The sequence below is a fragment of the Lagopus leucura genome, unplaced genomic scaffold (assembly GCF_019238085.1).
Source record: "Lagopus leucura isolate 7727_CA_CO unplaced genomic scaffold, USGS_WTPT01 Super-Scaffold_810, whole genome shotgun sequence".
Classification (NCBI taxonomy): domain Eukaryota; kingdom Metazoa; phylum Chordata; class Aves; order Galliformes; family Phasianidae; genus Lagopus; species Lagopus leucura.
The window spans coordinates 14,722,074-14,739,941 of NW_024962261.1; the positions used below are offsets into that span (position 1 = coordinate 14,722,074).

Sequence of the window (17,868 nt, forward strand, 5' to 3'; positions counted from 1 at the left end):
TTCTCAGTGCAATCATTCTGTGGTTCATAAATGGAATGCTGAAAAACCAAATTTTACAGGATGCACATACAAGCTGTATTGTGAAGCACAGGATGAATTATGATTCTCTGAAACAGCAAGTGAATAAAGAAAGAGTTAAATAATTGTGTGCGCTTGATAATATACAGTCGTTGACTCCAAAAGTGGGCAGAGAATAATTAGCCCAGTAACATCAGGATATGAACAGAACACTGAACTGATTAAATACTGCTGTTTTATCTGATGGATAGATTAATAAAATCCTGATTGTTGTACCTAAATAACAGGTTCAGTGTTATAGTAAAAAAAAAAGAAAGGTTTTGTGCATCTAGTGGATGCTGAAAGGATCGTTATAACCAACCTTATTTAACATCTTTACAACCTGAAAATGAAAATAAGATGAACTTTTTAAAAAGATGTTTCCACCAAAAGATACCCATGGAATAGAAACACAATGTAATCTCAACATCTTAGAAATAAAGCATATAAATACAAAGTGGAGTGAATTCCTGAAACATACATCATCATAACCTGTGGGAAAAGCATCATGAACACCAACACTTAGCAGAGGTGCACAGCTACAAACAGAGAAGCAAAATTTTGAAAGTAGTACATAAAGAAGCTCCACAAGAGTTAAACAGATCACTCATTCGACAAAAAGGAATTACTGGAAATAACTGTACACTGGTGAAGTGATGACTGACAATGTGCCATATGTCTGTAATTCAGAAGAATCCTACAGAGCTGCTGGAGTGAGTCCAGAGGAGGCCAAAAAGATTATCAGAGAGTTGGAACACCACACCTGCGAAGATGGGCTGAGGGCTTGTTTAGCCTGGAGAAGGGAAGGCTTTGGGGAGACCTCACTGTGGTTTTCCAGTATTTACAGGGAGCTTACAAACAGGAGGGAGACAAGTTTCTTACTTGATGCGATAGCAATAGGACAAAGGGGAATGATTTTAAACTACAGAGTGGAGATTTAGGTTAGAAGGCAAGGTGAAGTTTTTCACTGAGAGGGTGGTTTGGCATTGGCACCGGCTGCCCAGAGAAGCTGTGGATGCCCCATTTCTGGAGATGTTCAAAGCCAGGCTCAGTTAGGCCTGAGCAGACTGATCTGGTGGGGAGCAACCATGCCCATGGCAGTGGGATTGAACTAGGTATTTTTAAAAAGGGATTATTAAGGTCCCTTCCAACCAACTCATTCTATAATTCTATGGCACAACACTTCTCTGTCTCTGAGAATGACTTTGGAGTTTCCCTTAAATTTCCCTTAAATTGAGTCTCCTCCTATGTCATCAGCAATTAATTGCATAAAGTACATCAAGGGAATCTGAATATGTATACACACACATCTGAGCATGGGAAAATATTTTTCAGCAGATGAGAAATATCCAATATTGCAATCTGTCAACTACCACTGACAAAGTTTTCAAAAGAGAAAAGATCTGAATCCACATTCACCACATTTTACTTGAAAAATGTAAACATTAGACAACTCTTTTTAATTGATAATTTGTGTTAAAGGGGACTTCAGAAGTTCCATCAATCAGAAGCATGCTTTGTATCAAACAGTGAACAAGCACAAAAAAGAAACTTCTACTGTAAACAAAACTTTAAGAAATTTAATGTAATTTGTTCAGTAGTGAAACTGAAAACAAGCCTGAAGTCAGCATATCACTTAAGGAAGACAAATTATACTTCTTCCTATGTAAACACAACATATCAAAGCACCTCAGGATACTTATCAGTAGCAGTATATGGGCCTTAATTTGATGAAGATGGTAAGGGGAACGCAAAAAAAAATTCAAGAGAACATTCATTTTATTGCATAACTTACAAGAGTCCTCACAGTAGTAAGTCAAACAAGCTTGAAGATGAAAGACAAGATGAAAGAGGGCTCTAAATTTTGAGAAGAATCATTATTTAGTACTCTGCATCTCTGCACTGCATTCATGCACTGCCATGTTTATTACATTTTTTTTATTACATTTTTAACCACACCATTGGATTATTAAGGCATCTGTGTGTCTAGGAATGAATTTTCCAGTGTCTGAATACACTCAGAAAATTGTTTAAATTTTAGAAGTTATGTAAGTAACATCATTTATCTCTATTCATAACATATTCCTACTCATTCTGTAATATTTATTTATCACTCTTATCAAAAGAATATTGTTAGATAAAGCAAATTAACATTTAAAGATACAAATTACTTAGAAATCACTGCTCCAGTAGCACTTTCTAAAAAACATTCCTTCATTTTCTGAAAAATAAGGTCTCATATTTTCTTTTAAAACACTTTGCTTTTATAAAGGTTATACAACTAAGTATACGTGTTAAAATATTAACACTTAGAGATTAAATTTAAAACCTTTTAAAAATCTTTCTTTTTCTCTCAAATGAGAAATGCCATGTTATTAACATCAGGTAAGTGTTGGTGTAGATAGTTAAACAAGTTAAAATAAAGTCCTCTCTTGCATCTTTCTGTGTTACCACTGGTCATGTGGTCATATACAATCCTCAAAAGGAGTAACAAAAAATGACTGCTGTGAGCTGACTTGTGTCAGAGGGAAAAATTCAGAGGAATCAATAACAAATGAGAGGGAGAGAAGATCATCATTTTAAGGTCCTCCAGAAGAAAAGGCTAGTACATGAATTAACTGGCAATAGCAGCTACCAGCTCTCACACAGAATAAATCTCTGGGAATCTTCATGCAGAGAACTCTGCAGTGCTACCTTTTATATACATCGTTTCCTTCCTTCAACTCAGATTTTGCATTGTATTCCGTATAACAAACAATTACAGTAGAAGGAAAATGCAGAACAGTAAGGAGGTTGAAAAACCAGCAAGTTCATGGCACATTTGAACATCATAGTTCAAATATACATGATACAGAATTTGCTTTTATGTGTCTGCACTCCAGAGTACATCTGAACAGCTCTGGCACCTATCCTTCGTATAATGAAACCAAGGGGAATTACCAGTCAAAGCCCACAAGAAGAAAACATGGATATAGTCACTGCTTATTTTATCATCTTTACATAATTAAAGTAGATGTCATTTTTCTTTTTTTTTTTTTTTTAAGTAAACAGGTGTTATAAAGAACAAAACATCTGTGATAAACCCACAGGGAAACACTAACTCAGAAAACATACAAAGATTTCAACATCCTCTTGATAGGACTTTTTCCCTCCTGAAATTCAGGAAGAACAAGTAGGGAAGCAGCTGCCGAAGAGAAATCTTACTTTCAGAGTGAGAGAACTACAGTCAAATAATTTGTTCTAACAATTTCAATTATACTGTCTGCATAAATAACTTGGCCAGTAGCATAGTGCCTGTATCCATTTTGCTTACTTTACCTTATTCTACATTAGCCTGTTAGTAACAAAACTCTGAAGTTTGATGACATGCTGCTAGGTTATGCAACAGAGATAACCAGACATACTCAGGCTGAGCCTGTTCTGCCTTCACTCACAACCAATTGACAGAAGTTGCACGGCTGTATTCACACAGGACACTACTGTAGCTGCTAAACATTGATAGCACAGCCATACTGCTTCCAGATCAGACTAGGTTATTATCCAACCAGACTAGAACAGGGAAGAATGAACTTGGTTCTGTCTTGAGTACATCAGATGAACAGATCCTTACACATCCATTATGGATATACCTGACAGCATATTAGCTGTTTTATTTTATATTAGCACTATTACGGGACATGTATTTTGCAAAAAAATAAAGCCACATAGTTTTTCTGAGAAGTTTAACTCAATGTAGAAAACACTATAAACTCTGACTACAAACAGAACTAGAAATGCTCCATATGTAGCAAAATTTCTGTTCATGTAAACCTGGAGAAAATAGCACTTATTTATTGAAAAGATTTGTTCTTCAAAACATAAAACCAGATTATTTTACCTACTTATTACTTAACATCCATGGAAACAAGCAGTAATAAGTAGCTCAAATAAACAGCCATGGGAGAATAGTTTTTACAACCAGCGAGTAACTGATTATCCTACTTACAGGTTTCACAGTTATGTTTTGGGTAATACTTCCAAATGTGGCTAATATGATTTGCTTACAAAACTGTGCGTGTACTCATCATGAATGCAAAACAACTCTTGGTGAGAGTAAACAACTTCAAGTTACGCATATGAATTGAGGTATGGCCTCTGGTTAAGAAAACCTACCAGATCCTCACTGGATTTTATTCTGAACATAAAGAGGTCTCTGACGAGCATCTTGAGAACTCACTAAGAACTGCAACCGCTTCCATCATACCAGATTTTGATACACTAGTTTTAGAAAACCAAGGTCAAATACCCAACTAGTGCTAGGTTTTTGTGGCCCTCTTTTTAATGTTTTAATAAAAATATATTTTTAAAAACAACTTTTGTTGTTTTTACATTAACTATATTATATATTTTATACACACCCCAATTTGTCTTTCTCAGTGCAGTCCAGGCAAGCCAAAAGGACACATGCTCTAAGCTATCACTGTGCTTACAAACTGTTTAAAGATACAACTATCAATAACTTGATAAAATCACAGAAAAACCTTTTCTGTTCTTTCTAATAAAAACTATACCTGTGCTCGCTTCTCCATATCCTGACAAGTACCCAATTGCTCTTCCATTGCAGCTCTGATTTGCCTTGCCTCATACTCCAGCTGCCTTCTGGTCATATCTGTTTGCAAGGAGAACTGAAATCGAATTACAGAGAAGGCATTTTAGTATCAAATTTATGTAAAAGATGAATGTCTTTGAACAAAAGTGGAACTATTTTTCCACAGCAAAATTCATAAACAAACAGATTATGAATAGTAGATTAGTAAAATATGGTTATGTTATTAAAAAGAAGAACACAAATTGTGTTTCAAACAACAAGCTACCTGCAAGTTTTGCCAAATGACTACATGCAATCTATAAAAATTGAGACATTATTACTCATTACAAGCCTGGAATATTTGGTTACTAACATACATCTGCATGTCAGTAAAACTGTTACACATTCCAGGAGAATCAGTATTTTTGAAAATATCCAGAGGTACAAAACTGTTATTACGATACTATGGCCTCATTCTTACTTTTGTTATCTATCCTATTTTTCAATATCCAGTGAAAAAAACCCTAAATGTTCAATTTATAACAACCACATAACTGAAAGGCACTCCAACTAGTTTATGATATTTATGTAGATGTAAAACAACAGGTCTGCGCAAGCAGTAAAAAAAAAAAAAGCAAGAAAATCAAATTAAGTGCTAATTTTAAAGATGACAAAAAACAGGAAAAGAGGTGGCAGGAATTGCTATAGGACACCTGGTCCCACATTCTGTCAAAAGCAGGGTCTTCAAGTTAGGTATCCAGGCTTAAGTCAAGCCAAGTTTTTAATACTTCCAGCAAGACAGGTTTCACCACTTCTACAAGCAACCAATTCCAATAGTCAGCTGTCCTCATAACAAAATCTTTTTTTCTTATATTGACACAGAATTTCCCATGAATAACTTGTGCCCTCTTGTTCTGTCACCACACATCCTTGTGAAGAGTACCTCTGTCTTCTTGACAGCTACTTTTTAAGGATGAGAAGACATAATTAGACCTCTAGGTCCTTCTCTAGGCTCAACAAGGTGATTGCTTCAGCTGAAAGTTCAATTATTACCCGCATGTACATATGTCATATATTTATTTGAACATGTCAGAAACAGAGAAAGATCCAGTAAACATGTCTGTACATGAAATGAACTAGTTAATATTTTCTGAAACACACCAATACCTTTCTGACAAGACGAATGTAAATTTACTGAACTTTTCATGAGGTCAGCAGTTTTTGAAACTACATAGCAACAAGGGAGTGACAAGTAAAACAAAATGAATTCTATGGAGGATTAAAGTTCTTTCACTTAAAGATCAGTGAAAGTTGCCTTTCTGATGAGGACAGAACAAATTCTTTCAAAAAGGAGCAGTGATGAGCATCACATCTATTCTTAGTATATGGAGACACCTCTGTAACAGGAAGTTACTAGAACAGAGCACAGATGAAAAACAATGACAGCACGAATGAGATAAACAAAACTGGAAGGCAGAAACTTTCGCATAATCTGTGTAGCACTATGTAATCAATAATTACTGACAGAAAAGAGAAATGCTTCTCTGATCTAAAACTTCCTCTGGTACGGAAAAAGGAAATATCCAATCTAGTATATTCTACTAGCTATTTTTCCACCAATAATATGTAAAAATCATATGAAAGTAGAATTTATAAACCATTTTGATTTTGGGAAAGGAGCTTTTAAGAATGTCAGAAGGAAGCTTTCAGCTACTGACATACAGAAAGAAAGGAAAAGATTGAAGCACAATCATATAGCTCCATTACGGCAGCTGCACAGAAATGAGAAGGTTGTGGATTTCAGAGTGCATTTCATAGACAAAGCTATGGACTAAACTGAAGAAAAATCTGAAACACAATGAAAATTTTTCAAAGATTAAGGCTTTAATTATTCTTAGAAAATTTAAATAGAACTACTGCACCTTTACATTGCTTCTAGAAGCCTACACTACACTGTTTTTGGATGATTATTCAGCTTGCAAGTAAGTCTTCAAGAGCAGTTCTCAGAAAATACTTCAATATTGATCACAGAGAAAGTCAATCTCAGAAAATAGTTCAATATTGATCACAGAGAAAGTCAAAACAGTCAAACATCTACAAATACATAAAACGCTACTAAAAAGACATCAAAAAAATAGGGTCTGCACAGTGTAGACACATTCACAATACTATCCATTGCTGATGGATAAGCAGTAATGAATAAATTGCAACAAAACAGATTTTATGTAGATATTAAGAGAGACATCCTCGTAAAAAGTGTTAATTTAATTGATTACCTGTTGAAATTGAGAGATTTGTATCTTAAAACCTACAATACATTTACTGTGACACAGATACAACTGACAATGCCTTTGAGATCTTTTTCATGCTTTCTCTTACTCTGGTTTTCTGATTAAATTGGCCACAATTGAATGTTATAAATGCTGATGTCCAGCTACTTCACTCCAGTTACTAAAGTGCTTCCATATTCTACTTCCGTTTCCAGGAGGTGGACTAATGCCTAATCAGATTTGACTCTGTCAAGATAGGCAACTAAACTGTACGTGCAATTAATGCACTGCAAATACATCCAAGTTTCTGAGGTCTAACAACCAGAAAACGTCAATTATCTTGGAAACCAGATATCTTCATCTATATGAATATTCATTCGTATCAGAGATCTTAATTAATCAAGATTTGACTACAAATTATTTGGAGATGCTAAGGCAAAAGATTGGAGCAAGAGTATTTACACACATTATAGCACCACTTGTCGTTTTAAAAGAAGAGCTCTTACATAAATTGTGTCTTAGGCTAATACTACTCTCAAAATTAAAACACTCTATTAAATAACAAAAAATTACAGAAAAAAAAGATCTCTGGAGGATACAGCTAACTGATGTGATTTATTTGTCCTAATAACTTTCTGGTGTCCCTTTCTAGTGCTGGCATTCATAGTGGTAGGTATGAATTTTAAAATGAATTAAATGTGAAAACATTATTTAGACCAAGTAAGCTTTACATACTAGTTTAAAATGATTTAAATGAAAATGACATTAGAGAGAATCACCAAGTTCATAAGATATACAAAGCAGCATACTACAGTTACTCACATTTTCAGTAAGGGGGAGACTATCAATCCTTTTAGTAAGGTTCTGAAGCTGGGCATAATACCAGTCCTTTTCTTTCTCTTCCTTCTCAAGTTCCGCAAGCAAAAGAGATCTATTGAAAACAAGCAAGAAATGTCTCATCAACAAATATGAATGCAGAAATGAGCACTGATACAAATAAAAAAGGTTAAGAAACAAGGTTTGAGGGAGAAAGCACTAACCAAGAGTTTAAGAAGGTTCCCTGGCCCCAAATAAACAAATTGCTATGCTGTGCTGAGCAAGACATTTTAATTTCATGTGCACCAGGCCCACAGTTATAGGCAAATATCGATATTTCTTCTATTATTACTTAGAAAACTACAGTTCAGCAGCACTTAGTGAAAGTTAAGCAAAGTTACTAGTCACATGCTAACTCAAATCCTGCTTCTTTTAGACAATAAGCTTTTGTACGTTGCACTGAAATACAGCTGCTATTTAAAAAAAGTATTGGAAATTTTAAGAGTGAATACATCTCAATATCATTTTACTAAATATGATTATTGTTACATCCATTGTAGTATCTCCTCATTAACTCTGTCACCCATAAAAACAAAAAACACCAAGGTAAAGCATGCAATATCAAGTTGTTTCTCTGGTTATTAAAACAACTTAAAAAGAGCATTTTCTACAAAATATTACAGTCAGGGTACATTTGTAGCCATTTAGAACATTTCAAATGGGTATTATAAGCATACTGTAGGCCTGAAAAATACAAGAGAAAGATAAGAAGTTGACTATGTGTGGAGTACCAAATGAAAATTCATTAGAAGTTTTACCTACTATTTTATCCATCCTTCATAAACTACACCAGTACAGTTCTAAAAGTTATCAATATGGTTACACATTATTTATTCTCATATCACTTTTCAAAACACGTAACATTTTCAGTCTTAGTCTGTATTACTCAGTATTACTGGCAAGCATTACTTCCTCTCCCTTAACTTTTACACCTGCCTCTCCTTAGTATTAGCTGTGGTCTGAACAAGAGCCATATGAACTTTTACAAAACACACCAAAAAAGTGTTATGGATAATTACTCTAAGTTTTTAAGGAACAAAGAGTGTACACAGCAGAGTTTTCCCTCAATCACTCTATTAATGCATCCGAAGCGCAACTTGGAAAGATGATAATCAAACCTCCTCATGAAAGAACACGCAGTAAAAATAATTTAAAAGTATGTATTTTAAAGAATCTGCTTGACTGACCTTCTTAAAAAATGCTTAAAACTATTTTTGATAACATTAATACTCCCAAAAGCAAGTATATGCCCTAAGGAATTCCTCAAGTCTTTTAGACAGATTGAATTAAATGTGAGTAGATTATGCTTTGAGAACGGCTGAGAAAGACATTCTTTTGGCCTTCCACTGCTCATTCTCTAACACACAGGACCTGCCCTGCCTGATCTCTGTGCACCCCTTTTCCTTGGTGCAAATATACTGTTGGGTGTTCAAGCACTAGTTGTGTCCTATTTGATAAATCAATTCTGCAGAAGTATAATTAATGCAATTCTTATTAAAAATATTTTTATTTCTAAAAATGTTTTCTAACAGCCTGATCACATTATTCCCACCTGTTGCTGTATCAAGACCACATAAAGACTTACAAATTAACTAGTTTTGCCTCTGGATTCAAAGACCTGCTTGTAGGAAAAATTACTTTCAGCTAAGTGAACATTGATTTTCTCCTGCAAAATGCAGTGTATTCAGTTCATGAGTGAGACTCATTTCGTTCAATCTGTTTTGACATGTATAATGGATGCTAGAAGCAAGAAATGAACTTAGGAACCAAAAAACAATTCAAGACCTGGGGGCTACTCTTTAAATTCAATAGCATCAATTTTTGCTTCTGAGCAATGCTTTATTTGGGCCTACTAGTTTGCTATTATTGCTCCAGGAGAATTTAGATTTTAATGACATCTTTAAGGTCTCTCAGTCCAATGTCTGAAGGAGTGCAGACTGCACTTCAAATTCCTTAAAAATAAGCAGTATGTCTCTGTAGATGTGTTTGATGAGTTGCTCCATACATTTATGTTACTATCAGAGGTTACATCAACCAGAAGTAGAGCTCCTTCTGCAACCTTCCAGAATTTCATGAGGTTAATTAAGAGAGAGCAGAGTTACTACACCTTTGTGCACTCCAAAACCGCTTCTTTCAGCACTGTCCTGATAACAGAGAATATTCTGTCTATCATACACTGTTAGAATCAGTGCAAATGCAACAAGGCAAAAGTAGTAAACTTTTGAAACATCACAGTTTTTATGAGTTAACAGAAAGATTCTAATTTGAACCACTTTTTTAATGGGGAAGTATTTAGAAAAAAGTTTGTAATGATTTTTTCTGAATTGACAAAAAATAAACAAAGCTGAGTCAAAAGGTTCCTTCTTTTATAGATCTTTTCTGGATGATTATGTCAATGTTATTGCAAGTTAAGAGAGAGAAGAGCAACAAAATACGTGCTATGCTACTTGCATTACATAATTAATACTTTCACTTCCATTGGTAGCTAGTATACAACAACAAAATCTTGAAAACCAAACACTTTCTAAGAGATGCTGTAAAGACATAGTTAAGTCATACAGTTAGCCATGAAGAGATAAAAATGTAAGTCCTAAGACGAGAAAATGCTAAAAATCAACAAATTAAGAAAAAAAAAATACAACAAACTGGAATAAAACAAGAAGAATAATCAAAGAATACACATATTTTCATAAAAAAATCAGCACAGCCCCATCACCTCTAGTATTATGTCACAGAGCTGACAAAGATGAGATTATCTAAATGATAGAAGATAAACCATAACGTAAGATAACTGTAGTTCTTAAAATATAGAATCATAGAATCATAGAATCACCAAGGTTGGAAAAGACCTAAAAGATCACCCAGTCCAACCGTTCACCTGTTCCCAATAGCTCCCACTAAACCATGTCCCTCAACACAACATCCAGCCTTTCCTTGAACACCCCCAGGCTCGGTGACTCCACCACCTCCCTGGGCAGTCCATTCCAGTGCCTGACCACCCTTTCTGAAAAGTAATACTTCCTCATGTCCAGCCTGAATCTCCCCTGCCGTAGCTTGAAGCCATTCCCCCTGGTCCTATCACTAATGACACGAGAGAAGAGGCCGACCCCCAGCTCACTACAGCCTCCCTTCAGGAAGTTATAGAGAGCAATAAGGTCTCCCCTGAGCCTCCTCTTCTCCAGGCTGAACATTCCCAGCTCCTTCAGCCTCTCCTCATATGGCCTGTGTTCCAGACCCCTCACCAGCTTTGTTGCCCTCCTTTGAACACGTTCCAGGGCCTCAATATCTTTCTTGCAGTGAGGGGCCCAAAATTGGACACAGTACTCGAGGTGCGGCCTCACGAGTGCTGAGTACAGGGGAACAATCACCTCTCTGCTCCTGCTTGCAACGCTGTTTCTGATACAAGCCAGGATGCCATTGGCCCTCTTGGCCACCTGGGCACACTGTCGGCTCATGTTCAGCCGAGCATCAATCAATACCCCCAGGTCCATTTCCTCTACGCAGCCCTCCAGCCACACCGCCCCAAGCCTGTAGCGTCGCCTGGGGATGAGAACCTGCACCATAGTCTGAAAAAGTGTCTGACCAACAACACCTGAAAATAGCCAGAGAGAAAGCAGGAGAGATTTATTAAGCAGTATATTCTAAGTTGGTAGCCTAAAACATTTTGGACTGGGCTCCAAGCAAACTGTTCAAGCTTTAGATGTTTCTACTCATTGCAGGGGAACTGGACTGCATGACCAGCCCAAGATTCTTCCAACTCAAATAATTCTATGATTCTAAAAATACATATTTCCCATTTCCTGCATCTACTGAGTTTAAAAATGGAGGAGAATTGAGTAAGTGGGAAACATGCAAAACATTTCTTCATACCAGTTGGTTAATTTCTTCCTTCTCAGAAGATCATTTTTCTTGTTCCTTATTTGTTTACATTTTCAAACACCTAGAAAATTTCTTTATTGATAAGCACCTCGTGATTTTGCCCAATTTATATACAATTAATACATGATGTGGTCCTTCCCAGACGCTGCTGCCCACAAGCAAAACATATTTTTCAGGGTGCTAAAATACTGAATGAAAATGTTCTTATGCTGCAGGATTCCAAAAAATGTTAAGTTTTTAAATTTTTCTAATGTTCTGACATCTGTGAAGTTCCACAAACTCTTAGAATACCTATTCAAATGCAACAAACAAACAAACAAACAAACAAAAAACTACCAGCAAGTAATCCATGTTAAAACACCAGAACTTAGCAACAAACACACAAGGCACAGCAAAGTAAGTGGTTAATTCCTTTCCGAATTCATACTGCTTTGAAATGCATAGACCTATATTCTCCACTCTAAATTCTGATTTTTCTGATTACCCGGGGCTCAGGTCAACACCTCAAGCATTTGCAGATGTCCTGCAAAACAGCATAAAGAGCTGGGCAGTAGTGATTATTATTTCAGTAATAAATTAAGCCAGATGTTATCTGGTCATGACTCTACAGAAGATCATCTTCTCAGCAGCACAAATCTTTACTGCCACGGTTGCAACAGTAACACTGTCAGAACTTTACTGAAATTAAAATAACCCTTTCCCTCCCATCACTCTGGACTTTATTGCTAAACAAAAATGTCCAAAGAACAATCACTTTAGAATCATTTTTTAGAATCATTTACTAATTGTAGTAAAAGATTACATTGTAAACCAGACGTATTGCAGTAACCAACCTGAACTCCAGTTGCTCTAAATTAATGGTCCCTTCTCTGAATGACCTGGAGTCCAATGACTTCTATTGTAACTGAGAGCCCCAACTACACTTAAAAGATTTAAGTACCATATATGGTAAAAAACAGCACTGGAAATAACAAAAACTTGTACAATATTTTGTTAAGGTGGATCATGAACTACTGCCAGGTTCTCAGTTTGGATAAGAAATAGGAGTGCCCTGTCCTTGTGAAATACGACATACAGAGAGCTCTACAAGCAATACTTTAGAGACTAGGATAAAAGACTCTAAGAATGGAAAAACTTGAGAGGGAAAAGCCATGAGTTCAAATGGCAGATACATTAGATTCTTTAAGACTGAAGTAAGCAAGTGGGAAGAGATTCCTGGATTCCTATATACAGCTTTCCAGGAGTCTGCATTTTGAAGAGGAAACAAACATGACCACTGAGTAAAATCTGAGATAAACAGAAGTGCTGCTAGAGAAGACTCACTATGGATCCATGGGAAATTACTTTCGTTTCAGCAAACGAGAGGGACCTAAAAATAGTATTTAAATCACAAAAGCTTTCCTCAACACCAGGAAAGGCCATTTAAAGTGGGAGTTCAAGGCTGCTGCTCCACAAACAATTTACTTCCCAACAAATTTTTGTATTACAGTTCCAAATAGGTTTTTTTTTTTTTTTGCTTGTTACAACTACTAAGCTTAAAATATAGTGCTGCTGATTGTTTTTCAGCCCCACAGAATTACACCCTATCAATCAGCAGCTTGCAATGACCAAATCTTTAGAAAACCCAAAAAGTATGCCTCTAAAAACATGTGGGATTTCAGACAGATTTATTTTTAGGTATGAGGATGTCTTCAATGGAGACAGCTACCTATCTCTTACATTTCCTTCAAAAGTGATTGATAACATACTACAGCTCTGCATTATGCCTGTGCACTTCTTATTAAGTGGTTTAAATAACTGACCAACCAGCCATGGTTGTCGTAACAATTTGCAAAACACAGAAAGAAATTGCACCATCACATTGCCAGTTTTAACGTACCAACTTACCAATAATGGTGAGGAGATACAAATGGGTATGAGATGCCATGACAGTCCAACATTTGTAAAATGCTAATCATCCGATCAACGTAAATTAACCTTCAGCCAATGAACAGTAACCACAGCATGCAAGAAGCAGAAAGCGTTTTATGTGTTTTAAGACTTTCCTTTTTCATCTAAATATAATACAAACTCCTGGTTTCCTTACTTGTTACAGTAAATATACCTTTACGATCACAAATCTTACAGCTAAATATATAATATTATAATATACATATTATGTATATATAATATATTATATGCGACTAAATTTATCCTACTGAAATTAAAAGTAAGCACATACTGGATGAACAGATAAAAAAAACATACCTCTCTTTTTCTAGCTCTTCTAAATAACCAGTGCTTTCTCTGCTTCCATTCATAAATCCTCTTCTTGGAAACGATCCCATGGGAACAGGACTGCACTCTCCTGAACGGCTTGACACAGACCCTTCCCGGCTCCCATATGAGCGCACAGACACCTTTGGCCTTAATTTCACTCCAGGAAAGCTGGTACTCTCCAGGTTCAGTTCTGGGTAACAGAAAGCAAATATTTTCAGAGATGAAGTTCAGCAGCACATTTGAAACATCTTTCATGTAAGCCCTAAAGTAACAGTAGCAAAAGCACAAAAGCAACTCAGAAGCATCATCTTTTGAAAGCACGTCTTCAAAATGCCCAGCAAAAAATAACAGACAGTGAGACTATGCCAAACCACCAAAGGCAGCACTGGAAAGAAGATGGAACTAAGCTAGAAAATACTATATTGAAGAAAGAAAGAAAGAAAGAAAAAAAAAAGAAAAAAAGAAAGAAAAAAACCTAAGAAACAAGTGAACCTACTTGAAACATAATTTTAAATTTACCTTTAAGTCGTTCCAGTATGTCAATTTGTCCAGATGATGCCATTGCCTCATCCTCAATACTTCCCTGTAGCTGTTTCAGCACCTCCTGCAAGGAATTAAGAGATCCTTAGAGTAATAAAGCACAAAGTGAATACACATAACCAGCACACATGTGCAGACTTATGCAACAGCTACTGAGACACTGGTATAAATTTTATTTCATGTGAGCAGTGAATATAACTTTAATTTCTGTCAAGTAGATCTGCAGTATTTCTCCAAACTATGTCACGATATAAAGAATAGCCTGTCTGGCAGTGCATCTATCAGCATATTTAAAAGTCTTTCTCAAAGTAAGTATTTATCTCTCATTTACAGATGAAGAAATAGGAACACAGAGAAATCAGTCAAATTTATTCACTTGTGTATCTAAAGTTAGCCCTGTAAAAATAAAATTCAGTTACCTAACTAAAAGTTACTACAGTATTTTGAATACCACATTTTTTAAACCCCCAAGATATCAGTAGAAGAACTTGACAGCAGCATAAGCCAGCAGGGATAGTCATCACTGTTCTTATTAATATTATTACTACCAGTACTACCATCATCAGATCTAAGGAAAACAATTAGGTTTTCCTCATGGTGTTTTTCCCTTTGGTTTACTTCAGACTCCTTTATGCAGCTGAAACTTCGAAGACAGAAACATCCTTGTATGTTATTGAAAATACATAGAATTACACTGTTGAAAGAACATATTTCTAATACACAAAAAGCTTCCAACTAAATGATTACTGCACTAAATGATTATTGCACTAAAGGGGTTCTGTAAGCCCCTGGGTCCCTAATGTTCAGTGACCTAAATTCAGGTACAAAATTAAATGCAAGATAGTGAATGACTGCTGCATAACACAACGATGGATACATTGATAGCAAAAATAAACTGAAAAGACTGGTGATAAAGCAAAAAGCCCCTACTGAAATTACTTTTCTTTACCCTCTATTATGACATAGAAAACATTTTAAGATGCAGTAATAGTCAGGAAATAAAAATTCTGAATAAATGGAAGGTACTGCTTACTTTTCACACACAAGATTCTACACTTAGAGTTATATTTCTCCTGCTCATGCCTGAAAGCTAAAGAATTTTAAATATCTTTAAATATCTCCATATCACTGTTAGAATGCAGCACATCTTAACACCAGTATTAACCATTCCTGCAACTTGTACAGAAGCTACCTTTTAAGGGCATTTTACACTCTTCAAAATCAACAAAAAGAGCGACTACAAGAAGTCAAGAGAGTCTTTATTTTGAAGAGGCATAATGTTGTGCTTTTCCTTACTCAAACTGTTGTTCTTCATTTAAAAAGGAGGGAGGGAGGGAGGAAGGAAGGAAGGAAAAGGATTTTGAGTAACATACTGTAAGTGATTCTGCAAATGTAATCTCCAAAAACTAGCCTCTGAAAGTTGAATTATTACAACTGTCATTTAAATAAAACCTATCCATACTGGAGAATTATATGAATGCTTCTGGAAATGGAGATTCAAACTTCCCATCATTTAAAAAGGTTTCTGTCTCCATAGTTCAGAGACTGCAAAGAAACAGAAGTTTTCTGAGGGTGGGGAAGGGGGATGGTGCTGCTTCATGAATATACTCTGGAGTTTACAACTAATTCATAGCTAATTAAATAAAAAAGATCAGATGGGTCAACAGGTAACTCGAAAGTTACTGGTAAGTACCTTAACAGCACAACGTACCCAGATAGGTAGCAAAGCAAACAGAATTGCTTAAGGGCTGCAGAAAAACTCAAACTACTACTAAAAAAAAAAAAGAAACAGAGAGAAGCAATGCTAATAATGCCAGATTCCAAATTCCAATGAGTTAAAATTTAGCAGCGTATTTAATTTTGGAGAACTGTATTTGTATTTGTATTTGTAAATATTTTAAAAGAAGGTATCTGTACAAAAAAGCTTTGGTTATCTACACTTCTCTCTGGCACGAAGAGGAGCATTTACAAAAATTCAGTCAAATCAGATAGCTTTGGCCTCTGTTTGGTTTCTAGCTTCCAACCCTTTTCCATCCCTTTCAGACAGAATAAGCTTTATTATTCATATTCACTTTTCATAAGGTTTTATGTATTCAGAGAATGCCCAAATGACTGCAAATCATGATAAATTTAAATCCAAGGGCAGTTCCAAAGGTAATGCCTCCTGTTTTATTATATTGGTCCACAGTATCAGAAGCAGATGTTGGTGGTATGGCATTAGACACTGAACTTTCCAGTCAATATCCTGTTCCCTGGTGTTGCCGTGTGACAGGTGGCAGCAGAAGGGCAGCCTGACAAAATGGCGTCTGACATAGAAGAAAAGCAAAGATGCACCGCTGAAATCCCTCAGGAGGAAGAAATGGCACTCACTGACATTCTTCAATGCTCAGTGAATGTTCATAGAGACCAAACACTGAGAGCATAGTGAGGGGTGGCTGGTGTGTTTCAAGCAGTGGAAACAGGGACAAGAAAGATGAGTCATGTTCTAGACAGCAATGCACAGCTGTCATACCATTAAATGAAGAGCTTCTGTTCTTTGTTGGTGAAAATACACAGCTAATGTTGGTGACCATGCAAAAACACTGTGTTGTAACTGATTATTTGCTCTATGAAGCAGCGTGACTGTACTCTTTGTATCTGTAGTAGTTCCCATGGAAATAAAAAAAAAGCATTACTTTCACTGTGACCTGCATGTATGAAAACACTGGGAGCAAGAGGCCAGAGACACTCATAGGTCAGTATCAGCTGGAAGACTTAGCAAACATGTTTTGGAATTCATTAGGTCTTTCAAAAGTAAACACGAGCCTAAGTTTTAATGTTTACCATGACTGCCTCTGTATCATTAACACTTGAGGACAAAAACAAGCTTAACTGCAAAAACATGGGCAGTGTTTACAATTTCAGACAGTAACTGAACATCTGTCTGTGTTCTGCACCACACAGAACAGGGACAGTGCACAGTGAATTACTAAATATTATTATTTTTAATCAAATCATCAGTGCTTTTAAATGAGAATATTTCTGACAGAAATTATATTTTTAATATACTATACTGAAAACTTACCATACAATTGGACTTTAAAGTGAAAGTGACTTTTCATGCACAACCCAGTATTGCACACAGTTTCAATTAGTGTTATCAAATGGCAGAAAAAAAGATAACACACTGAAAGCAAAACCATCACCCAAATTCAACAAAAATACTAGATGTCACAGCTGTAGTGGTGAAATCAAAATACTATTTTCCACAGATTTATACGTATTCAAGGTCTAACATGACCCTTCATAGCTGAACTTATTGTCTGAGTGAGCATTATGAAAAGATCCTTTAGTTCTGAACAGTCTGGTGATTTACACTGTTTCTTAATGAAGCCTGGTGGGAGCCTTTCTAATTGGCTGAAGTCTTAGGCAATTGCTCTG

At 35.9% G+C, this 17,868-nt stretch overlaps 1 protein-coding gene across 6 annotated transcripts in view; it reads right to left on the minus strand.

Annotated features, from left to right (window-relative positions):
* APC (APC regulator of WNT signaling pathway) overlaps positions 1–17,868 on the minus strand; it is an 89,887-nt gene that overhangs the window by 24,496 nt on the left and 47,523 nt on the right. For 5 of the 6 annotated variants that reach the window (XM_042866124.1, XM_042866123.1, XM_042866122.1 and 2 more), the window contains 4 exons: positions 14,428–14,512; positions 13,897–14,098; positions 7,717–7,825; positions 4,608–4,721 (listed from right to left, as the gene is read on the minus strand). In XM_042866124.1, the coding sequence (XP_042722058.1) occupies positions 4,608–4,721; positions 7,717–7,825; positions 13,897–14,098; positions 14,428–14,512 (510 nt within the window). The remainder of the gene's footprint in view (positions 1–4,607; positions 4,722–7,716; positions 7,826–13,896; positions 14,099–14,427; positions 14,513–17,868) is intronic. The other variant, XM_042866127.1, reaches the window with a different exon arrangement.